General features: G+C 37.8%; 1 protein-coding gene across 1 annotated transcript; it reads left to right on the top strand.

Annotated features, from left to right (window-relative positions):
• Positions 1-600: 600 nt before the first annotated feature.
• LOC131805396 (uncharacterized) lies at positions 601-24,843 on the top strand. Its single transcript, XM_059128521.1, has 6 exons — positions 601-905; positions 1,226-1,315; positions 7,359-8,852; positions 14,643-15,921; positions 15,991-16,708; positions 18,895-24,843. The coding sequence occupies exons 3-6, from the start codon at positions 7,370-7,372 to the stop codon at positions 20,233-20,235; spliced, it is 4,821 nt and encodes a 1,606-aa protein (XP_058984504.1). The 5' UTR covers positions 601-905; positions 1,226-1,315; positions 7,359-7,369; the 3' UTR covers positions 20,236-24,843.
• Positions 24,844-26,136: the final 1,293 nt, after the last annotated feature.

Here is a 26,136-nt window from a genome sequence, read left to right on the forward strand (position 1 = left end):
GCAAGCGCTTCGCCGCAAATGGGCCAAAATATCGTAGAGCAACATTCGGGCAGCGTGTGACAGTCTCATTGGCCGTTTGAAGGCCATAGTTCGTGCCAAAAGTGACCAATTCGAACAAATCTAATTCTAAAATTTTATGCTATTTCCGACATTATTTTGCTTTCATTCAATAAAATTTAAAAAAATAAAAATTGTAGCGTTTGATTTTGTTGTAGTTTTTTTATCTCACCCTGTGCATAGTTTTTGTCATAGCTCAATAAAAAAGAGTTGCTCAACTTCCAGGAAGCTAGGAAAATGCAACTCTATACTGGAGTATATTTAAAATATATGTATATTTAATATATATGTTAATATCAAATGCAGTTACAAGACTATAGCTTTAGAATCGCGTTTTTAAAATTTATGTCCTACTTTGTAATATTTGTATAATACCAAAAAGTAATACATTTACGTGATTTTAATTATGGAAGACACCCTGTGACTAGTTTCCCCCCACACTCGTAGCATAACATGTGAAACACCCTTGTTATGTGTCAAAAACTGCACCGTGTTACCACATCAATGACATTTGCCTGCAAACGGCATTACGGCGGCATCTATCATACATCTCGCCTCGGTTATCTTTCGTTGTACACGAAAAAGATGGAATATCAGCCGTTTTTGTCCGGCCCGTGCAATTTTTCACAAAATTTTATCAATTAATTAACTTTTTTGCATAATATTCTAAGCGAAAAGTGAAGAAAAACAACTAAAATCTATGCATAAATAAAAGTTTAAAGGAAATCAACAAAATTACCAAGCAAAAAAGCTAGAAAAAGTCGGTGTAAAAGTTTTTTTTTTTTGCGAAATAGAAGACAAATGGTAGAAAAGAAGGCGAAAGAAAGCGAGACTACGACGACGACGATGTAAATGTTGAAAAGAAAAATAAATCAAAGTGAAAAAAGTTTTTTCTTTTTTTTTATTATAAAAAGCAAGATATTCAGGAATATCTCTAGACAAAAGGAGTGTGTGAAAATTTGATGATAATTTTTCGTAAAAAGAGTTGGTTTATAGAGTGTTGCAGCAGTGGCACCTGAAATTCCAATTTATGTGGTGGTTGCTGGTGTATGTGTGCGACGTTGAAGGAAAAAAAAACTAAAAATTTTCCCAAAAAATAAAGAAATTACCAATCATTTTCCATATGAACTAATTAAATTCCCATGTTCATTCGTCTTGCCACCAGTAGCAGCAGCATATAGAGTGGGGACGATTGGAGGCAGAATTGTGGATTTTTTGGATTTCTAAGCCACAAATGCATGGCGTTCAAGCTGAATATGTAAGTTTGCTATTTGCTTTTTCAAAGTGAGTGTTGTGTTGGTGGGTCGGTCGTTCGGTCGGCGATGATGGCTAACAATCAATGAAAAAACGTATTTCCATTAGTTTTGTAAGCAAGGCAATCCATCATTGCATATGATGATGGCGTTGCATATTCCTGCAATGTCTTGCTGCGTTTTGTTTTTTTTTTCATATAAAATTTATGTCATCTCTGGTGTAGTATTTTTGATAAATGAATTTGTCCCTGTTTTTTTTTTTGTTGGTTGCATATTCCATTTGCTTTTGTTTTATTATTTGGTTGACTTTTTTTCCTACTCTTGGCTATTCGGGTTTGTCGGTCTCGCTCTCTTTTTCGGTGCTACCTCTCTCTTGAGCCGTATATGAAAAAACACGGTGTCGCTCTTTCTCTCTTTCTCTTCCCCTTGTTATATCTTGTTTTTTTCTTTTTTTAAAGCAGACATCATGAACAACAACATGTAATAACAAAATTTTGTTAATTTTTTTGTGTTTTGTTTTTATTATTTTTTGTCATTGTTAATTTTTGTGTGAGTGTGGAGAAAGTTTAAGGAGAAGCAAAAGGGGGAAGGGGGTAAATTCTGTGTGTGCATTGTTGATATTGCCATTTAATGTGAGCCTATTGTCATTCATTGTTGTTTTTGTTTTGTAACATTGCATATAAACGACACGGAGACCACGACGACGACGACGTTACCTAACCTTAGATAACTAGACAAACTAACGGTTTGTTCTATGTGTGCGTGAGTGTGTTTTTGTAGTATGTACATGAACGGACAAGTGTAATGTAGTGCTGCTGCTGCTGCTACCACTGTTGAGACAGGGTGTCGATGCCATACATGCCGTATAATAATTCTCCCCCTTTTCATGTGATTGCTGCCAGTGTTTTGTTGTTTTTGTATTCATTCTTCTCCCTGTTATTGCAATTTTCCCAACTATTCTCCATGTGATGAGTTCTTATTTTACTCTGTCATTCACTGGGGGATTTAATTGACCAGGTTATGTTTTTTTCTGTTTCTGCTTCTTCTATTGTTGAGTTAGGAAAGCTTTTCTTCTTCTTTTTTCCATTTATTTATTGTGTATGATTTACAATTTATATCATCCACCACTACCGCAAACCCCTTGTAAAATGTGGTATTCTCCCTCTCCCTGGTGGTGTGGATGTTGCTGTTGTTTTTTTGTTGTGTTGTGTTGTTAAGCCTACCTTAACATTAGGTATGCAGAGCGTGACCTTCATTACAGCATTACTACGACGACAACAACTATTTTTATTACTATAGGTACCCAACTAGAAGAGGAAGAAGAAGATGTCGCTCGACGTTAGTTTATGTTGCACGGCAAGCAAGGGTGTGTGTGTGTGTACTACGCCTACTATTAGAATTTGCCATCACTCTCATTGCATGGGCTCGCCTACCCAGACATTTGTTGTCCAATCGAAGGGCATTGCATGGGCAACGGTTTGGTTTTGGATTTTGATATCATTCCCATCACAGTGGGAGATAATCGATAAAAATATTAATGGAAAATCAACATTAGCAGTGATTGACAGCTACCTACCGTTATCGGATGTCAACATTCTCTCTTTTTGACAATTTAATGCGCTTTATTTAGTTTGTTTGAATAAGGTAGTTGGAAAATCAAGCCATATGCCATATGGTTAGAGAGGGTATATATCATTTGATACGGACAAAACGTGCCTCATCGAAATAAAGGTTTTAGACCCTAGATCTCTTTGGACAAAATCCGTTTCAGGACATTTGTTTCGATCTAGCGATGTCCGCCCGTCCGTCCGTCCGTCTGTCTGGCTGGCTGGTGCGCAGGATAACACTCGAAGGGGGGAGTATACGATTTGATCCAAACTTGGGTCATTGTAATATTATTGTCAAACTTAGATCAAGTTCGGAGATGGACAATATCGGTCCACTCCTTCTGCTACCTCCCACACACAAATGTCAAAATGTTCGAAGAAAATAATTTACTGCACAGAAAGTGAAAGGATTATCAAACTTTGCTCCAACTTTGCGAATCCTAATATTTGCATCAGTGCAAGGTCAGGTGCGAAAATCGACAATATCGGTCCACTCTATTAAGTACCTTCCCCACAAAGGGTCAAAATTTTGAATAATTTTAACTCTTAAAAAATGTGATGTAACTTTCCGAATGTCTTCAAATTACGCATATCACAATATTTTTATGAATCCAAGGTCTGGTGTGAAGATGAAATATATCGCTTCACTCCTTCTGGTACCTCCACCACAAAGGGTCAAAATTTTGAATATTCATGAATAAAACGCTCAAACAAAGTGAGATAAGTTCTTCAAATTTCACAAATACAAACATTTTGTTAAGACAAGATCTGTTGCGAAGATGGAAAGGTAAGCGGACCCGATTTTTCATAGCATGACGCTTGTTATGATATTCATTAGAGGCTTCAAACTTGTCTCAATGACCCTTTCTTGGGTTCCTATGTGATTTCTTATGAATGCCTTCGACAGAGATCTGGGATATTATCTTTCGGTGATTCTACGCTCAGAGGAGTCTTTCCAGTCAAGTATAAGCGATTCATCTCAGTTAGTAAAGGTGAATTTAATTACGTCTTTCCTGTCCTGTGTTATGGCTACACCAGCTTACCAAAATCATATTCCTTATAGAACCAATACCTACTCAGGTGTGTTAGGAAGGGCCTACACGATCAAATGATATAGGGGAGAGTCTCTATAGCAAGAAACCTACCAGATCGATCTGAGTAGTACTCACGTTATTATCTAATAGGTAATTTATAAATGTCGTTCACGATCACCATATCTGGAACCGTTACCAAACACACTTATATACTGCTAATCACATCATTTTGCGAGATAAATATTGAAACGTATAATTATTGCTGTGAACCCATTTCTATTTTCATTCACTGGCGATGTCGACGATTGCTTAATCCGTTTTGATGATTGTTGCGCCACATTTATCGTTTGCGCGGTATTATAATCCATTTTGCTTTTTTATATTCCATATGAGCTAAAATACAATACAAACATTTCGAAAAGAAGAACAATTGCCTACTTTCCGTTCAAATAGAATGGCAATAATTTGTTTATAACTGTTATTTATTTATTTGCGTATGACTAATATTGTATTTGTTGTTGTTTTTTTTCGCTTTTTTTTTTGTTAATAATTGTTATTATCGCAAATTATAACAATCGTGTATACATACATTATATAATAATACCAATAATACTTTTGATTTTTATCAATTTATTGATAAAAGAAAAAAAAAAGTGGAAAATAAAAACAAAATTATTGATAATAAACGATTTACAATTGAGCACACTTGGAAATACCAAATTTGTAGGAGATATGAATTTCGGAGGTATTTTTACTTGTTCTTCAGCGGTATTTGAATACATACATACCCTCTAGTTAAAAAAGTTTGATATGATGACAACTTCACTTGGACCCATAAAGGTCTTTATCCTGCAAGAGCAGTAAAAGTAGACGAATTTTTGAACCTGGAGTTAGAACCAGATTTGCAGAACAAAACATGTGAAACTGTTACAACAACAACTTCCGGCAGCTTGTTTAATTTGTCTAATAAATAGAAAATTAGGACGATGTCCCAGGGCCGCTAGTCGGCAGGACTTGGGAACAGAAAAGCAGACCTTGTTGACTCATTATAACATGATAGCTAAGTTTTCTTCTTTAAAATAGAAGAAGACTTAGCTGGGGTATTGATAGACAAGAGCTATACCATTTTTTATACCCTCAACCATATGGCTATCGAGGATATATGTTATTTGATACGGCCAAAACGTGCCTAATCAAAATAAAGTGTTTAGACCCTAGGTCTCTTTGGACAAAAATCCGTTTCAGGACATTTCGAGTCGATCTAGGGATGTCCGTTCGTCCGTCTGGCAGACTGGCGCGCATGATAATTTTCAAAGGGAGAAACCGATTTGATCCAAACTTGATACATCGTAATATTATTGTCCAACTTAGATCGGGTTCGGAGATAGACAAATGTCGGTCCACTTCTTCTGGTACCTACCCCACAAAATGTCAATATTTCCAAAGAACGTGAAAGTATAATCCGATTTTGCTCCAACATTGCAAATCCTAATATTCGCATCAGTGTTAGGTCAGGTGAGAAAATGGACAATATCGGTTCATTCCATCAAGTATCTCCCCCACAAAGGGTCAAAATTTTGACAAATTATATCTCTTATAAAATGTAATGTAAGAGTCCGATTGTCTTCAAATAACACATATCACAATATTTTTATTAACCCATAGTCTGGTGTGAAGATGGAATATATGGGTCCACGCCTTCGGTACCTCCCCCACAAAGGGTCAAAATTTTGAATATTCATGGAGCTCATAAAACACGAAATTAACATTCGATTCCATTCAGATTTGGTACATCTCAATATTTGCATGAACACAAGATCTGTTATAAAGATGGAACATTCCTTCTTGGACATCCTCCACAAAAGGGTCAAAGTTTTAAATAAACAAAACGATCATAAAATCTGAAATATGTATCCGATTCTCTTCAAATTTCACACATCCCCTTATTTTTATTAACCCAAGATCTGGTGTGAAGATGGAATATATCGGTCTACTCCTTCTGGTAGCTCCAACACAAAGGATCAAAATTTTGAATATTCATGAAGCTTATAAAACGCGAAATTAACATCCGATTCCATTCAGGCTTGGCACATTCAACTATCCATCCATCAACGCAAGATCTGTTATAAAGATGGTAGAAATCGGACCATTTTTTCTGGTACCTCCCACACATTGGGTTCAAAATTTTTGAAAAAACAAAGAAAGCGAAATAAGCATCCAACTCCCTTAACATTTCACACATCCAATTATTTTTGCTAACGCAAGATTTGTTGTGAGGGATCATATATACAGGGAAAGCAAAAAATGTCGGAAATAGCATCAAATTCTAGAAAAAGTTTAGATTTGCTCGAATTGGTCACCTTTGCACGAATTATGTCCATCAAATGTCCAATAAAACCGTCACACGCTGCCCGAATATTCCTCTGCGGCATTTTGGCCCATTACCGGCGAAGCGCTTGCTTGAGGTGATCGACAATTTGGTATTTTTTAGTGCCAACCTTGCTTTTCAAAATACTCCAGACACAATAGTCCAACGGATTGGTATCCGGAGATTTTGGCGGCCATTGTGCGCTGGAGATGAAGCAAGGAACCTCATTTTTCAACCATTCTTGGGTGGCGCGTGCTGAGTGCGATGGTGTTGAAATGTCCAAGGTCTGCGGCCAAAATGTTTGCGTGCCCAAGGCTTTAATACACCTTCGATGCGAGCGATGATACGAGACACAAAAGATTTATTTACATTTAAATGCTGGAGTGCCCTAACTATAGCCACTTGTAGTTTTCCAGCCAAATACAAAGGAGCTTGAATTCCTTCACGAATAAGTTTTTTTCTGGAAATTCTCACCAAAATGCTTTTGTACGCTTAGTACGAGTGGCTTAGAAATGACAGCAGTCTGAAGTTGGTTGCAGTATTTTAATCTCACCCTGTATATGACAACCCCTTCTGTTACCTTACCCGCAAAGGGTCACAATTTCCAATACTTATATATGTCATAACTTGAGAAACAAGTCAGCGATTCTATTCAACTTGCTATGTCTAATTATCTCTACCAGATAAATATGGAACTTTTGTTTTCGCATAAAATTGAATATAAATTTTCGATTTCCTTAAACTTTTGCCAATACAAATATTTTTATCTGTATGAGATGTAGTATGAAAATGGAATACTTGCCTCGACTATATCTGTTACCTCACGCATTCCTAATAACAGATGTAATGCCTTTCTCTGCGCCTCACTGGTGGATGTTACGATATCCTCGTTTATAACTTCCCTTCCTTTTCAATTCGACTTGTTTTTTTCTCATATTCAAACAAAAAATATTTTTTATTATTAGTTTAGTTTTTTTAATATTCACACTCTCTAATCACATTCTCTTTTTCTTTCTCCCCTCTAATCGCTTCGTTTCAGGTTTGCAAAAAATGCCCAGAAATGCTGCAAAGAAAGCGAATAAAAATACAAAAAGTCTTCCGATATCAGTGAAGTTTCTAACAACAAAAGTTAATAACAAAAAAAAGAAAAGAAATCTTAACAACAAGAGCAAACACAACAACAGCAACAACAACAAAAAGACGAAAAAGAAGAAGAACCTAAACAATAGCGATACAAATAAACATAATCAAAAGCTAAAGGAATCACAGCAACAACAACGCGGCCAAAAACGTAAGAAAGCGCTAAAACAACCTGCAAATGCTAGAATAGTAACCGAAGCTCCTACCACTAGCTTTGCTGCTGATAACAACGATGCTGATGACGACGATTGTGATGCTAATTCCACAACAGCAGTAACACATTTAACAAGGCCCACTGCAGCAACAACAACAGCAGCCACAGAAAGGTGTAAATTCACAATTAATTCACAAGACTTAAAAGTTTTATCGTCGTCAACGACGTGGTTTTCGTCTGGTCTCAACCAAACAACGCTGTCATCAAATCGCTCAAGCGTTAACACTGTGGATGCTGATCAAACTTGTGGTGTTGGTGGTGGTGGTGTGAAACACAGTCCAGCAACTGCTACCAGTCAACGAGGAGTAGAGAAGCAAAAACCCCAGCAACAACAAAATACGATATTAAAATATTTGAAAAATCAAAGAAATTCCAAAAATAATTTAGGAGACAACAACGCTGACGACGTTGTTGGTCTTGGATCTGCTGAAGAAACTTCCAACATAGACATTCATAATAATAAGGAGAAGGATAAACTGCAAGTGGCAACAACAACTTTATTGTCAATTACAACAGCAACAGAAGCAGCAACATCATCTCCAGCATTGCCGCTGGCAACGACAACAACAGCAACAAACCAACGCCAATGTCGTTTATCTACACTGTATCCCATTGTTATTGAAACTCATATATCAGAAAGTCAAAGTTTGGCCGGAGAGGTCAAAACAACAAACCCTACCACAGCAGCAGCAACAACAACAAAACATTCCATTTCAAATGCAAATACAACTGGAAATTGTTCAACAAATTCTGCAATTGTTTTGAGAACAAGTGATACAACAACTGCACTTGACACCACATTATCGAAACAAACAGCAGGCGCCGACGACGCTACCAAACAAATATTGCAAAATAAATCGCCTTCGCCGCAGCAGCAGCAGCCAGCGAAACGTCGCAAACGGCGTTACTTCCATCAGCCACACGAGGTTAAAGCCCGTTTAGATAGTTTAAGGACAAGAAAAGCTCCCGGCGACACAGAACCGCAGCAGCAGCAGAAAACACAGCAGGAGCAACAACAACAACAACAGACACACAAAGTTGACAAAAGTTTAGAGATTTCACAAAAATCCACTGCTCTTGTACAGGACATCGCTAAACAGCAACAGCAACAACCAGAAGCTGGCAATAAACATAAATTCTTACAAGCGCCGGATACGGAAGAGACATTAAGGAAACGAGGTAAATAGAATTTCTGATTTTGTTTTTGGAGTAACAACAACAACAACACTTAGAAACATAGTATATACCCATTACATTGCATTTCATGTAGAATCGGTATTGGAAATGATTCGAAAGTGGGGAAAGGAAATCCTTTTCGACTTTTACATGAGAAGATCAGAGCGTCTAACTTCTACAGGAGCTTCTAACTTCTAAAGGAGCGTCTAACTTCTATATGGAAAGAGATTTTGTGCAAATAATCAAAATGTCTTTTTATACCTTCCTTCACCTTGGACACCTCATCCACCGTTTGTAACACCTCTAAACAGACCACATTATTTGACGCAGAGCTTCAAAATATGACAGAACAATTTGTATTGTGTCTAGGATGGTTGGTATTGAAAATGAGATATGTAGGTCCACCGTTTGGTATAGCCGCAATGTAACGGTACCTTCCGATTTTCGGTATTTTGATGATTTTTGACATATTTTTAACGAATTTGTCCAAAAATTGGTATTTGTGGGTCAAATTGGGGTTCTAGCTCCTGTGACGAAACATTGTATGTACAGGTCCACGTTTTTGTACAGACCCCATATAACGGTATCTCCCGATATTCCGTATTTTTGCCACATTTTTCCACGGATTTGTCTAAAGATTGGTATTTGTAGGTCATAATGGGTTCTAGCTTCAGTGGCAGAACATAGAATATTTAGGTCCACGTTTTCGTATAGTGCACATATAACGATACACACCGATAATTTGATATTTTAATTACCCTAGTCACATTTACCCACGAAATTTTTCAAATTTGGTATTTTAGAAGTTTTTGTAGATGACAATCCTTGAAGTATAAAATTGTCTATAAAGGTTTCCGTTTTGGTATGTCGCCCATATAACGGCCTCACCCACTTTATGTTTTTTTTAAGAGTTTAACAGTATGGAACACGTTTGAATTCCGATACTTTTAAATAGAAATATTTTCTTTACCCAGTTGTGGAGGGTATTACATGTTCATATTTTCATGGTCTTCCTGAATTGGTTGTGAAGGGAATTATACTTCCCCATCGGCTCTGTTGTAAGGCCGCTTTAGACCTTTTGGAACTTTACTAGAATTGGTGGCTCTTAAGAGTCAATAAGGGAATTATACTTCCCCATCAGGTCTGTTGTAAGGCCGCTTTAGACCTTTTGGAACTTTATTGTAATTGGTGGCTTTTTAGAGTCAATAAGGGAAAGATACTTCCCCATTAGGTCTGTTGCGTCCGTTGTCCTAATATGTGTGATACTGGCATAAAATATGATAAACATTATTAATTTTTCTTTAATCTTCTAATCAGTTGTAAAATAAGGACGGGCTCTAAATCAGAGATAGAAGAAAGATCATCGGTTATGTGTTCTCCCATAAGCCTATGACATACACTTAATAGCATTGAACAGTGGCAGAGAAAATATCGATTATTGCAGTCTCCTTCTCGTCCTGGCAATATCTGCAGTGTCACCACCTTCATACTTGGAAATCACTGCTCTTATGTTGCAGTGATCTCTTACTATTCCCGTTTTGTTATAATTTTTTTTCGGAGAAATGTTTCTCGAAATAAATAGCATAATGCGAATTTCACGGAGCGATCTACATCCATGCCGATTGTCTATAATCGGCATCTTAGTTTTGGTCGCGCCATAATAAAGATAACAAAACACCGCTTTGTGGTGTGCCCCTGGTGACTGATCTCCTGACGGAGCTTTCGCCGATTCTGCTACTAACATAACATCAATCCCCTCTATGAGGAGCAAAGGGACACAAAGTTTTGAAAAAAAAAAATTTATATATATATATATGGACTATAGTGACGTTGATAAAATCCTCCACAATGTCGAGAAATGTGGCTCATGTGAAAAGCGAACTATTCTATCGATGTTGCCATCGACGTCGTGCTGCACGGTCTCAACAGACTTGCCCTGAATGTAGGATAGCTGAGCAGTTCATATTGAGGTCGGAGGTAGTAGAGTTTTAATTTCAACACCAATTAACCTTTCTAGTTTTTTAGTAGAAAGGAGGGAAGACTAATAGGTCTATAGTCCTTGAAAAGTGTATGACTTGGGTTTCAAGCTTTGGGAATGTAAGTGACAGTGGCTTCCCTACGCAGTACCGAAATGTACCTAGAGAAGTCATAAAAATCACACACAGAATCGGCTCCAGAGGATCTCTGGCTACAGCCCGTTAAAGTAGCCGAATTTCTAAACCTGGAGCTGGAACCAGATTAGCAGAACACAAACACACACATATACTACTGCTACAACAACAACAACAGAATCGGCACTTTTGCCGTTGATGTATGTTGTAGCATAGCGAGAATTAAACCATCTGATCAAGGTGATTGGAAGGGTTTGAAAGACCCGATAGTCCACTTAATTTTGGGAATACCATCAATCACGTTCACATCCTCAGCAATACATTGGCGATACCGTGGATCGAGTTATCGATCAATTATAGCATCTGTGCAGTTTGAGAAGTAAGTGCTGGCTAACAAATTAGGAGTATCTAGACCGAAGTTAGTCCGCGTGCCATCTCCACGTTTTATACATCCAAGGGATTCAGGATCCTTTGAAAGGACTTCCTGGAATCTGAAAGCATCATTTACATTTTCTAGTGACTCAGTGAAGAAGGTCCATGTCTTACACTTGGCCTTCTTGTTCTCACTATTGTACTTGTTAAAGACACCCTTATAGACTTACCTGTCCATACGTTGTATGGTCTTGTTGGACTTATTATACAACCGTCTGTGTATTTGCAAGGTAAGTGGCTGGGTGATGTCAATGGCATGTCACCCACACGGATTAGTCTCGAGATGGCAGATTCTATGAATTCCCCAAAGTCCCATTCTTGGGTTCCTATGTGGTTTTTGATGAATGCCTTCGACAGAGATCTGGAATACCATCTTCTAGTGATCTGAGAAGGAAGACTCAGAGAAGACCTTCGAGCATAGTATATGATTTTCATGCCAGTTAGTAAGCGTGAGATCAATGACCTCCTTCCTATTATTGTTTTGTTAAGTTCCGCCATTATCCCGGTTACATATTTTGAGATTATACTTAAGAATAAAATCAAGGATTGACTCACCTAAGACATGGACTTGTTTAGGACATAAGAGTTAGAAAACTTTAAGGTTCTGGAATGGTTCTTAATGACCTCCTCCTGTCCTTGTTTTGAAACGTCGCGTCATTACTCCTGTTATATATTTTCAGTTTATACTTGACAATAAAATCATAAATGAACTCACCTCTGGCATGGACTCGCCCAAGACACAAGAGTTAGAAAACTTCAAGTTTCTGGAAAGCCTGCCAACTAGAGGCAGTTCTCGATTCTATGAATTTCGGTAGTGTAAAGAATAGTTTCATTATAGATGGAATTGTACGTCAAGTTTAGGAAAATTGTCCATGTTTTATAAAATCTGAGATATTTCTTGATTTGATTTTTGTTATTTTTGTCATCCAAGTTCTTGTGTTCTCAACCCCATTTCATTACAATTTTCGTAGATTTTCATTTCAATACCCCATTTTTTCATTACAATATTCGTTAGATTTTCATTTCAATATCACTTCTTTTTTATTTTTCTTAATTTCCCAATTTTTACAGAGATTTCAGTTAGAATATCAAAAGCCACGCACCACCCTTTGTTTTGTTATATACAAGTAATGCAGGCAGGCGGGCTGTAATTTGCTAGTAGTACTGAGATTGGTATAAATTCAAGATTTAAAAAAAACTAAAGAAAATCCTTAATCCAAACAGAAAACAAAAGGTATGTTTATTCTAACTGTGATGTCCTGTTCAATTCAATTCAATATCTATTTATAAGCATTAAATGTGCATCACTTTGTCACTAACAAAATGCAATCGGAAATTATTCACCACCAAAGATGGGATAACATTGCTCAAATCTAACCTTAAAGGAAAAAAAATGCCAATCACAAGCAATGGTGCATGGTTTTGGATTCATCGAAATTCTAACTTCATTAAACTCCATTAAATTGTGTGCTAAAACAATCACATTTCATCTAGATATTAGTAAGGGTTTGTCGGGAAGAGGGTATTTTGACGTGGATCATTAAACCACTAATTTTGGTTTTTCAAGAATGCTTTCCAAGAAATGTTAAGGTTCAACCACCCCAATATGAAAAAAGCTTATCTATATGAACGTTGTCAACATTGAATTTAAAATGTCCTTTACTTACCCCAATACCAAATTCGGAACTAAGGATACCGTCTTGATCTGCATCCATAATTATGCCCTCAGCCATATGGCTAGAGAGAGTGTATATCCTTAGATGCGGCCAAAACGTGCCTTATCGAAATAATGGTTTTAAACCCTAGGTTTTTTGAGCCAAATCCGTTTCAGGACATTTGGAGTTGATCTAGCGATATATGCCGTCGTCTGTTTGGCTGGCTGGTGCGCATGATAACTCTCGAAGGCAGTATTCGATTTGATCCAAACTTGATACATCGTAATATTATTGTAAATCTTAGATAGAGTTCGGAGATGGGCAATATCGGTCCACTCCTTCTGGTAACTCCCCCACAAAATGTCAACATTTTCATAGAAAATAAATTACTGCACCGAAAGAGAGAGGATTTTTCTCCAACTTTGCAAATCCTAATATTTGCATCAGTGCTAGGTCAGGTGCGAAATTGGACAATATCGGTCCACTCCATCAAGTACCTCCCCCACAAACGGTCAAAATTTGGAATAATTATTACTCTTATAAAATGAGATGTAAGAGTCCGATTGACTTCAAATTACACACATGACAATATTTTTATTAATTCAAGGTCTGGCGTGAAGATGGAATAAATCGCTCCACTCCTTTTGGTACCTCCCCCACAAAGGGTCTAAATTTTGAATATCCATGAAGGCTATAAAATACAAAGTTACTATGCGATTTCATTCAGCCTTGGCACATCTCAATATTTCTATCAACAGAAGATCTGTTATAAAGATGGTAGAGATCCGACCATTCCTTCTGGTACCTCCCCCACAAAGGGTCAACATTTTGAATAATCAAAACGATCATAAAATCCGAAATAAGCTTCCGGTTCTTTTCAAATTACACACATCACAATCTTTTTATTAATCCAAGGTCTGGTGTGAAGATGGAATATATCGGTCCATTCCTTCTGGTACCTCCCCCACAAAGTGTCAAAATTTTGAATATTCGTGAAGGCTATAAAACATGAAGTTACCATCCGATTCTATTCAGACTTGGCAAATCTCAATATTTTCATCAACTCAAGATATGTTATGAAGATGGTAGAGATCGGACCATTCCTTCTGGTACCTCCCCCACAAAGGATCATAATTTCCAATATATCTGTCATATAAATCTGCCGGCAAAACCGACAGATACTATTTAACCTGTTTTATAGTGAAGACCAGTTCATAATGCTACAACTCTGCTAAATTCCATAGAGAGCTTTAATCGTATATGTTTGCTTAAGGTCGTTATGTCGGAATGCCCTTGTCCTTCTTTCGTTAGGTCATAAGAGGACATTGTGTGGTTTTCTTCTCACCCTGTGTAATATATGTTCATATGTCCCCATTCAACACACTCATACAAACACACACCATTGATTTTTTATATCCTCATATTTTTCTCAAAACATACACACACACACGTTCTCCTTTTCCCCTCGCCCCTCCACCATATGAATGAATGGATGGATGGATGAATGAGTCATTTATTAATCAAATTACTTTACATTGATTTTCAATTTTTCCCATTTTTGTTCTTCTTCCACACTTGTTTTTTTTCTTTTGTAGTATTTCCAATACTTGATGTCGCAACATTGAATCGCATTGAGACCTTGAGCGATAACGAAGTTAAGAAACCTGCCAGCAAGCGAAAACGTAGCCAAACAGCTGCCCTATTAGGATTTAATATACCAACAACTTTACGTTCGCGACGTGTTACAGCAACAGCCCAGGCAGCGGTTATTGTTGCGGCAGCAGCAGCTGCTGCAGCGGCCAGTGCAGCAACAAGTGGCTGTGGCATTGGTGTTGGTGTGAGAACAACACCCTCTATTGCTGGTGGTGGCGGTGGAGGAGGTCTAGTGGTACAAAAGCGTCAACAACAACAACAATTGGCAGGCGGTGGTGATTTTCTTAAACCCCTACCCATTGAAGCAGGAATTACGAATTCCAAAAAACGGCCACGCATTATGTCTCTCTATGAGCGTCCCTATCAAACGGCCAATGATGGCCGGGGTGGAAGTTCGAGCCTGGTCAGCAATGGTTACATGTCAACAAGTCGTTCCAGTTCATCGGGTGGCGCTGGCATGCCAATGATTATGAGTGACTCGAATGATAGTCAGGACATGACCAATGCATATTATCTAACAGGAAACAGTGGTTCCGGCATTGCAGGCAGTTCCAGTGCATCATCAGCAGCGGCAGCAGCATTACTCGGCAATGGTGGTGGCGTTGGCATTGCCCTAAATCATGCCCCCACCATGGGTACCCTGTGCAACATTGGCAACACCTGCTATCTTAATTCGGTGGTGTATACCCTGCGTTTTGCTCCACAATTTCTGCACAATCTCCATCACCTGTTAACGGATTTGAATGCCCTGCAACAGAACATTGCCCGGGCGCGTTCAAAATCGTCTTCCTTGGGTCGCGGCATAAGTGCTGTGCACATTGAAAATGCTCGCAGTTGGAGTAGCAAAGATTTAGCCTCCATGGAACAATATGCTGGCAGCAATGCAGCAGCGAATTCCATTGTAAATGCATCGACACCATCATCCGGACCGTCATCATCCTCAGCTCTGACACAAGTCACCCAGAAGAGCAGTCATCAGATATTGACGGAAAAACTGCATGAGCTCTATCAGAGTTTGTATCGCAATGAAATGAGCGAGTCCATGGAACCCTATCATGCCGATACTCTGCTGCATGCCATCCAGGATGTGAGCAGCATTTTTGAGGGCAATCAACAACAGGATGCCCATGAGTTTTTAATGTGTCTGCTGAACAGTATTAGGGAAACTAATCAGACTCTAATCAAGGCCATAGCGGAATGTCCAGATGTGATATTAAATGGGTAGGTCATTTAATTTGTTGCCTTAAACTATCCTTACTCCTGTCTAATCTCCTGTTTTGTTCTTTACAGATATATTTCCAATCCCGAGGATACCGAACGTGATATTAAACAATCCAATAACAGCACCAGCAGCAGTGGCGGCATCATCAGCAACAGCAATCACATTTCTGTCACCTCAGCCCTCAGCTCGCTAACATCCAACTCCAAGTCATCGTCGTTTTTCTCGCGCAAATCCAAGCGAAAAGATGAAACAAAAAATTCCAAAAATTCCCGCCTTCAATCTCCGCTTAAAGATAACCAAATAGCTGGCAATATAACGCCTCAATCGAATAGTCTATTCTATTTGAATACGAATGATCTCAATTCAACGGCGGCAGCGGGTGTAACATCTACATCGCCACCATCCGTCGGAAGAGGAGGTGGGGGCGGTTCGGTGGTGACCGGAGGTGGATCATCCTCATTGGCATCTCCATCGAATTCAACTGCGACGACGGCCGGCAATGGTGGTGATGAATTAGATGCTGCCGGCGCATCCTCCTCCTCCAATTCGACGGCTGTGTCTTTACTGCTCAAGGATAAACAACGTTTGGAGAGTAAAATACGTGAATTGGGTTTGGATTTCTTCAATGATGACTTCGAGGGCATTACCGTGTCGACAACCAAATGTCTTAGCTGTGAAACAATAACGGAACAAAAAGAAACAATGATCGATATTGCTGTACCTGTACCGCAAGCGGGTTACGAGAGCAACGAATACAATACAGATAGGCCGAGTTCGTTTATACAGGTTTGTAGATTTATGGAGATGTTCAATCTTTGAGATATTCCCATTTTATGAGGGGTGTACAACAAGGAATTTATTTTATATAGTCCTAGGTCGTTAAACGTGGATTTCTTGAATAGGACTTTTGAAGTACTTACCCGCATTAAATGTGGATTTTTAAGGACATTTCTGAAAATCTCACAGATCTTTTAAAGTAAATTTTTTTAGAGTAGTTTGTGAGTACTCCCGGGCCATTAAAAATGGACTTTGTAGGATTTTTTTAAAGAATTCCCAGACCATATAAAGTAGATTTTTATACCCTATACCATATGGTGGACAGGACATTATGTCTTTCTTAATTTGTTTGTAGCAGGCAAAAGGAAACGAGATAGACCCATAGTGTCTTATGATGATCTGCATAGGATCACATTATGAGTCGATTTATGCATGTCCATCCGCCCGTTCGTTTGTCCATGTATTTTTGTATACAAAGTACAGGTCGCATTTATTGCCCGATCCAGATGAAATTTTGCACAAGTCATTTATTTGACCCAAGGACGAACCCTATTGAAATTGAAAATAATCGGTCAAAATTTAGATATAGCTCCCATGTATATCTTCGTCCGATTTTTCTTTTATTGTGCATCAAACGTTTAATATCAGCCCATATGGTATGGAATTTGGCACTTACGACCAAATTGAGCCTAGAAACAAGTGTGTCAAATTTGGTGAAAATCCATTCAGATATAGCTATAGCTCTCACATATATTTTTCATCCAATTGGTTATATTTATACCCTCAGCCATATGGCTGGAGACGGTATATAACATTTGATACGGCCAAAACGTGCCTAGGTGAAATTAAGGTTTTAGGCCCTAGGTCTCTTTGGACCAAATCCGTTTCAGACATCTGGAGTCGATCTAGCGAAGTCCGTCCGTCCGTCTGTCTGTCTGGCTGGTGTTCACGATAACTCTCGATGGGAGTATCTGATTTGGTCCAAACTTGATACATCGTACAACGTCAAATTTTTCAAAGAAAAAAATTTACTGCACCGAAAGAGAAAGGATAATCCGATTTTGCTGCAACTTTACAAATCCTAATATTTTCATTAGTGTTAGGTTAGGTGTGAAAATGGACAATATCGGTTCACTCCATCTAGTACCTCCCCCACAAAGGGTCAAATTTTTGAATAATTATAACTCTTATAACATGTGATGTACGAGTCCGATTGTCTTCAAATTACACTCATCACAATATTTTTATAAATCCAAGGTCTGGTGTGAAGAGGGAATATATCGGTCCACTCCTTCTGGTACCTCCCACACAAAGGATCAAAATTGTGAATATCCATGAAGCTAAATTAACATCCGATTCCATTCAGACCTGGCACATCTCAATATTTCCTTCAACACAAGATCTGTTACAATGATGGTAGGGATCGGATTATATCTTCTGGTACCTGCCCCACAAAGTGTCAAAGTTTTTGGATAACCAAAATGATCATAAAATCAGAAATAAGCATCAGGTTGTCTTACAATTTCACAAATCCCATTATTTCTACTAGCACAAGATTTGCTGTGAAGATGGAATATATCGGTCCACTCTTTCTGGCACCTCTCCCATAAAGGGTCAAAATTTTGAATATCCATGGAGCTCATAAAACGCAGAATTAACATCCATTCAGACGTGGTATATCTCAGTATTTCCATCAACACAAGATCTTTTATAAAGATGGTAGAGATCGGCCCATTCCTTCTGGTACCTCCCACACAAAGTGACAAACTTTTAAATAACCAAAACGATCATAGAATTCGAAATAAACATCAGGTTCTCCTCATATCTCACACACACAAACATTTTCGCTAACACAAGATCTGGTGTGAAGGTGATATATATCTGCTAATCCTTTCTGGTGCCTCACCCACAAAGGGTCACAGTTTTCAATACTTTTATCTGTCATAACATATTTATTTAGGTCCTATACGAAATGAACATTTCTTCGGAACCTACCCCATAGAGGGTCAACAATTTGAATAATCATAAAAAAGGTCAAAATATATAATACAACATTGGCTGAGGGTATACATGTGTCGGAAAAACCGACTGATACTTTATAATTTGTCAGCTACATTTTTAAGAAATATTGTAAATTTAAATATTTTTTTTAGCTGCTCCAAACCTAATACATTTTTTGTTCATATCGCTTTCAGAACTCTTGCATAACAAGTGAACGTTTTCGCAACGAAAACAAATATCGCTGTGAACAATGCTGTGGTTATACCGAAGCTATACGATCCATATCCTATGAGGTCTTGCCACGTTTGTTAATCATCCAACTGAGTCGTTTCTCCGGTGGCATGGAGAAAATCAACAGCTACATTCCCACATCATTTACGTTGCAATGTTTTTGTTCGAAATGCTGTGAACTGAGCGATGCCAACAAGTTGCACATCTACAAGCTGTACAGTGTTATTACGCATGTGGGCGCCACCATGTCTGTGGGCCATTACATTGCCTATACCTGTTCTTTGGACTGGGCCAATGAATACATTAACTGTCCCAAAGAGCAGCGGCGAAGAGCTAGTCAAGAGAGAGCTGCTGCAGCAGCGGCGGCGGCTGCTGCCATGAATGGTAGCGGTGGTACGACATTAACCACAAATCCCATGCAGCAGGCGGGTCAAACATCGTCCACAACGAATGCGAATAATGTGGGCTCCTCCAATAATTCATCGTCGTCCTCGGGTACAACAAGTTTTATGAAAATCATGAAATTTGGACGCAGCAAAGCTTCGAGCAGCGGGGATATGAGTAAACATGTTAAGCATCTGAATGGCCTGACATCTAGTGGTGGCAGTGGCAGCGGCAGCGGTGGTGGCAGTAAGGCCATTACAAATGGTATTGGTAAGTTAAGTATGAATAATACAAATTCCGCCGGCGGAACATCATCAGCATCGTCGTCATCAGCCCCAGCGTCTTGCGCATCGTCAACGACATGTCCCAGCATAAATTGTTGTGCCATGCGTTTGACGGCCCAACAACAAATGCACTATGTCCATGCGAATCAACAGAATAACATCAATGATTTCAACGAGGACTCCAGTGGCTATACGAATGGTGTGGCGTCGTCGGGTTATTCTTCGTCGAACTACAACAACAATATGCAGCAACAGCCTCCCTACAACAGTGGCAGTAGTAATAATTCATCGGGCTATGGTAGTACTGGTCGGGCCGGCACCAAGGCTTCATATGCCTCCTCCCAACAACAGCTACACAACGGCTCCGAACCGATTTGGTATATGTGTGATGATGACAAAATCAAGGCAATGACCCAGCGCGAATTCGAAGAGCTCTTATCGCCGGCCAGAAAAATAACAATTACACCATATTTGTTATTCTATGCCCGTTACAATCTGCAATCCTCCTCACCACCCAAATCGGCGGGATCGTCATCATCGCCCGGCCCCGTAACATCATCGCCGCAGGCTTCATGGTCCAATGAGAGTTTGCAAAGTTCGGGTCACAGTGCCCACAGTAGTGGTATGCGTATGTGAGGTATAATGATGACAGCAACGGGAAAACTTAAATATAAGAGCAATACCTTGATGAGTAGTAATAATAATAACAATTATAATAATAATAACAACAACAACAGCAACAACAACAATAGTAACCATGCAAGTAAAAGCCTGATAAAATGCAATTGTAAAGAGCAGGTAATTTAAGTTTATTAGTGATGCAAGTAGAAGCAAAAACACACACAGAACAAACGTTTCAAAAGAACAAAAAAGGCAACAACATGTGAATGTAAAAAAATAAGAAAAATGTTGACCCCATAAAGTATGCAACAAATTTTGTTTTGCCCCCATAATTCGCTGCAACAAAAAGAAACACATACCCAAATACTCTTTTATGTCAGTCTTGGCGCAGAAGGTTGTATTCCAGCACGTTTTGGTGGATGGATCAAAAAATCAGGCCTCAATGTGGTCGTATGAGTTCCGCAAAGACTTCCATTAAGAATGAAAGGCCTTCCCTCAATAAATTGCTAGAAAAAACTTTAAACGTAGCATAGTTGGCGATACAGTTCTTTAAAGCTTTCTAAGCATTTCAAGGATTTTCTCTTGCCAGTAGAAGTCTATCAAGGACTTTCTCTTTCCGATAGAAAATCTTCAAAGGCATTTTTTTGTCGGTAGGAGACGTTCAAGTGCTGCCTTCTGTTCTCAAGGACTATCTGATGTTCTTTCCTTCCCCCCATTAAGAACGAAACCCCTGAAAGAACTTATATTAAAGAATAATTATTTTTAAATGTCTTCTACTGGCTATGGAAACCTTTCAAAGGCTTTCCCTCAATAAATTGCTAGAAAAAAACTTTAAACGTAGCATAGTTGGCAATATAGTTCTTTAAAGCTTTCTAAGCATTTCAAGGATTTTCTCTTGCCAGTAGAAGCCTATCAAGGACTTTCTCCTCCTCATAGAAAAACTTCAAAGGCATTTTTTTGTCGGTAGAAGATATTCAAGGGCTGCCTTCTGCCTTCAAGGTTTATCTTATGTTCTTTCCTTCCTCCAATAAGGAATGAAACCCCTAAAAGAATTTCTATTAAAAAACAAGTAAGCAAGGGCTATGGTCGTGCGGGGCCGGCCATGTGATACCCTACAACACTACTATATGTTAGAAGCCCCCTAATGACCAAATCCATTTTGGAAGATTTCGCTTTTAAAATTATGTCACGGAGCACTGCCCAGATATTACCCTTAGCATTTTGACCAGGGACATTTGCCCAATATTTACGCACCCCATCGTGCTGTTAGCTGTTGTGGTCCATTTTACAGCTAAATATAATCCAATTGTCATCCAAAATGCTGGACTCTTCCCTTCCCTTCCTTAACTCACTTCTCAGGGGTGTCGATTGGCTTAAATTGTGTGATCAAGAATTTTTTTCTGTTTTTGGGTCATTTGAACCCCTAAATATTATCATCGATCATCTCCAAAAGCAATAGGGTTCTATTCTGGCCCTAGCCCCATCTCCATTTAAAATTTCGTGAAGATTGGGCCATAATTGTGATCTGTAGAGTGATTACAAATTAACATGGACAGACGGACGGACGGACGGACGGACATACATAGCTAGATCGACTCAGCTCGGCGAGATAGGAAGATCTATATATAGTTTCCTATGTGGGAAACCAATATTTCGAGGTGTTACATAATTTTTGGCCCAATCAAACTTATAATACCCCCTACACATAGTGTTGTAGGGTATAAAAATAATTTTTAAATGTCTTCTAGTGGGCAATACTTTCCTTAAAAAATTACTTGGAAGCCCTTAAGGTCTTCCTTTTAAAAAGGAGGATCCTCGAGACTTTCTATTAAAAAGAGGTCCAGAAGTTAAGAGTTTTGATTGATTAACAGAAACCTTTAAAGGTTGCATGTTGACGATATAATTCTTTAAAGGTTTCTAAGCATTTCCCCTGGCCAATAGAAGCCTTTCAGGAACTTTCGAAGGCATTCTTTTGTTGGTTGGAGACCTTAAAGGGCTGCCTTCAAGGGTCATCTGATGTTCTTCTCGTTGCCAATAAACGTCATTCAATAGCCATCTATTTCCAATAGAGGCCCTTAAATACCCTTTACCCATGGATACCCTTTAAGGTTCATTTATTGACAGTAATCTTCCCTCTGAGATATGTTCCATAGACAACTTTAAGGGTCATCTATATCCCACAGATTTACTTCAGAGTCCATCTATTGGCAATTGGGTGCCCACTTCCACCAGAAAGTCGGGTCGTAAGAGTTCTTCAACCATTCCCATAAAGAATAAAACCCCTGAAAGAACTTCTATTATAAAAATAATTTTTAAATATATTCTATTCGGCATGGAAATCTTTCAAAGGCTTTACACCAATAGATTACCAGGAAACCCTTTAGGTCTTCTTTTTAAAAGGGAGGTTCCTCGGGATTTTATTAACCTTTAAAGGTTGCATAGTTGGCGATATAATTCATTAAAGGCTTCTAAGTATTTCCAGGACTGGCTTTCGAGGGCTTCCTCTTTCCTATAGAAAAATTTCAAAGGCATTCTTTTCTCGGTAGGAGACCTTCAAGGGTCATCTCCTTCCTATTACCAATAGACGTCATTCAAGGGACATCTATTGTCGATAAAAGCTCTTCAAAAAGCAGATCCTGTTGTCCATGGATACCCTTTTAGAGTCATATATTTCCATAGACAGTCTTTAAGGGTTATCTATTGTCTGTAGACCGCCATTTAGAATCATCTATTTTCCATAGATATCCTTCAAAGGTCACCTACTGCCAATAGAACCCCTTCAAGAGTCATCAGATGTTCTTCAATTGTCACCTACTGTCAAAAGAAGATCTTTCAGTGTAATCTTTTGTACTTAGATACCTTTCAAAGACCACATATATTGTCAATAGATTTCCTTTAAGCACCACCTTTTGCAAAAATACGACCTTCATGTTTCATCTTTTGCCCATAGAAGTCCTTCAAGGGCCCCCTGTTTTCAATGGACTCCTTTAAGCGCCATCTATTGTTATTATACCGCCTTCTAGAGTCATCTATATCCCATAGATGCCATTCAATAGTCATCTATTTGGATTCCCTTTAAGCGCATCCTAATGCCAACAGATGCCCTTCAAGAGCCGTCTACTGTCAATAGACGCCCTTTAAGTGTAATCGTTTGCCGAATCGATGACATTCAATGGCCATATATTGCCTATAGAAGTCCTTAAAATTCCACCTATTGCCAATAGACACCCTCTAGGGGAATCCTATTGCCAGTAGACCCCCTTCTAGAGTTATCTATTGTCAATAGACTCACTTTAAGTTCCACCTATTGCCAACATATGTCCTTCATGTTCAATCTGTTGAAAATATACGCCATCTACTGCTAATAGACGACCATTAAGTGTAATCTATTGTCCACAGAAACCCTTCAAAGACCGTTTAATGTCATTAAACGTCCTTCAACGGGCGTCTATTGCCAATAGATGCTCTTGAAAGGTTATCCACTCCCAATAAACGCTCTATAAGTGTGTTCAATTGTCCATAGAAATCCCTCAAATGCCAGCTATTGCCAATAGACGCCCTTCAGGGATCAATAGTTATCAGTAGGAACCACCTAGAGGCCTTCTTTTATCGTTAAATTCTACTAAGACTTGCTTTACATTTCCGATAGCAAAGCTCTTTTAAAGCACTTCTTTCCATAATTGTAATCTATTGTCCATAGAAATCCCTCAAAGGGCATATATTGTCAATAGACACCCTTCAAGGATCAAATATTATCAATAGAAACCACCTAGAGGCCTTCTTTTTTGTTGAATTTTACTAAGATTTGCTTTATATTTCCAATAGCATTTCTTTTAAAGCATTTCTTTTCCGAATGAAGTCAAAATGCGGGGTGGGCCTGCGCAAGGCCATCGAATCATATTTTCTTGCCGTTTTTAAGTAAAAAACTTTTGCAGACATTTTTTAAAGAATGCCCCTTAAAGTATGCAACAATTCCTGACCAAATGGGTTATGTGTTTTTTTCTAGACAATGATTAAATATTTAATATATTTTTACAATATTTTTCATTCAAACCAATATTCAATATTACGGGGAAAAGCAAAACAACCACATGTCATTCCTTCAGAACCTCCCTTCCCCTCTTAAAACCACTACATTAACCATAAAACACGTATTATATTGTTTGTGTAAAAGAAACAACAAAACATAACATGTATGTACGTATGATGTTGATATGTTTTATATTTTTAAAAAGTGTTTTTTTTTTTTTTTTTCAAAATAAAAGAAAAACCTAAAACAATTGATACGACTATATACAATTTCTATGACCCTAGCTATACATAAAATAATAATATATATATTTAACAAAAAATATTAATATTTGGACTGATTTGTGACATACATTGTTATGGACTACATTTAAACTTAACTATTAAAAGGCAAAAAAAGCAAACAAAATAAAAAATTAATAATTCAAACAACACATACACACACAAGATTAAAGTAAAAAAAACCTAAAAGATTCACAAAACAAACAAAAAAAATCAAATATAATGTAGAACAAATCCACACACACAATTGTTATTGTTTATTATAGACAAAAAAACAAAAAAAAAAAACAACATAATTATATAAAAATTGCTTGTTCGTTTTTCTACGTTCAATCATCCATCCAATCGTTAATGATATTATGATTTCAAATTTTTATTTCAAATAAAATAAAAAAAAAAAAACAAGAAACAGGCTTTAAGTATTGTTTATTATTTTTTTAACTCACTCATTTTAAGCATTTTTTTTCGATAAATAGTGTTTTCTCTTATATATATAAAAAATTATAAAATTTAAAAATCAAACAAAAAATACAAATATTTTAGCATAGCTCTCTCTCTCTCTTAATTTTAATTAATAATTTCTAATAACCTTTGGCTTTAATTTAAATTTTAAGAAAAAATAAAAATATGTAAGCTGTAAATCAAATCGAAAATTGCAACAAAATTATAATTGTACTAAACAACAACAAAAACAAAAATAAAAGAAAACACAATAACAATAATAGTTTACAAAAATTCCGTATTTTTGGTTTTATTTATTTATAAAAAAAATATATATTTTTTTATTTTTACAAAAATATTGGCGATGTGAGAAAAAAGGAAGATTTTTTGAATTGCTTTTTTATTTATCAACTTCAGTTCCCTCTTGAAAAGGCATCTTTTTTCTCTAGAAAACTTCCAAATGACATCTATTTTTTTTTTTTTTGAGTTTTGCCTTTTAAGGCGAATATCATATGTTTATGATTTATGTGTTTGTTTCTCTTTCGAGACGAGGTTAATGATCTGAAATTTGCAGTGAAAAGGAAAGCCAGATTGACACTATTACACACTCACCACTATGCGACGCGTTTCGCCGTTGGTTAAGCGGCTCATCAGGCATATTTGGTGTGGATGATGGCTTACAAGGGTCGTTCTTTGGAAAGTAGTATATATTTCGAACTTATTGCGAATTAGCATATGCGAATTAAACACTATAAACTCTCTAAGTTCGACTCAAGTTCTATTAGCAGATCTTTTTCACAGCAAAGTTTGTTCTTGTAGTGATGGATTTTTTTGTCCACAACAACTACATTGCTTCCAATGCATGCACTTGTTTTAGTGCTGCTTTAGGAAGACGGGTTAATGGCTCTGATCGTAGAGACGGCAACTTCTAGTTGGCTGCACACCGAGGTTCGCGGTTCAAATCTATTTTCAGTGGAATGTCATCAAAGGGCGTCTAAGTTCAAAAGGATGTCTTAAAGGGTATCTATTTCCCATAGATGGCTTCGATTTTCAGTAGAAGTTATTAAAACGCACTTATTTTCAATGGGACCCTTTCAAAGGACTTTTACGGTCGTAAGATTAGGCATCTTTCAACCGCTTTTATATTGGCAATGAAACCATCAC

The sequence above is a fragment of the Musca domestica genome, unplaced genomic scaffold (genome assembly GCF_030504385.1).
Source record: "Musca domestica strain aabys unplaced genomic scaffold, Musca_domestica.polishedcontigs.V.1.1 55, whole genome shotgun sequence".
NCBI lineage: Eukaryota > Metazoa > Arthropoda > Insecta > Diptera > Muscidae > Musca > Musca domestica.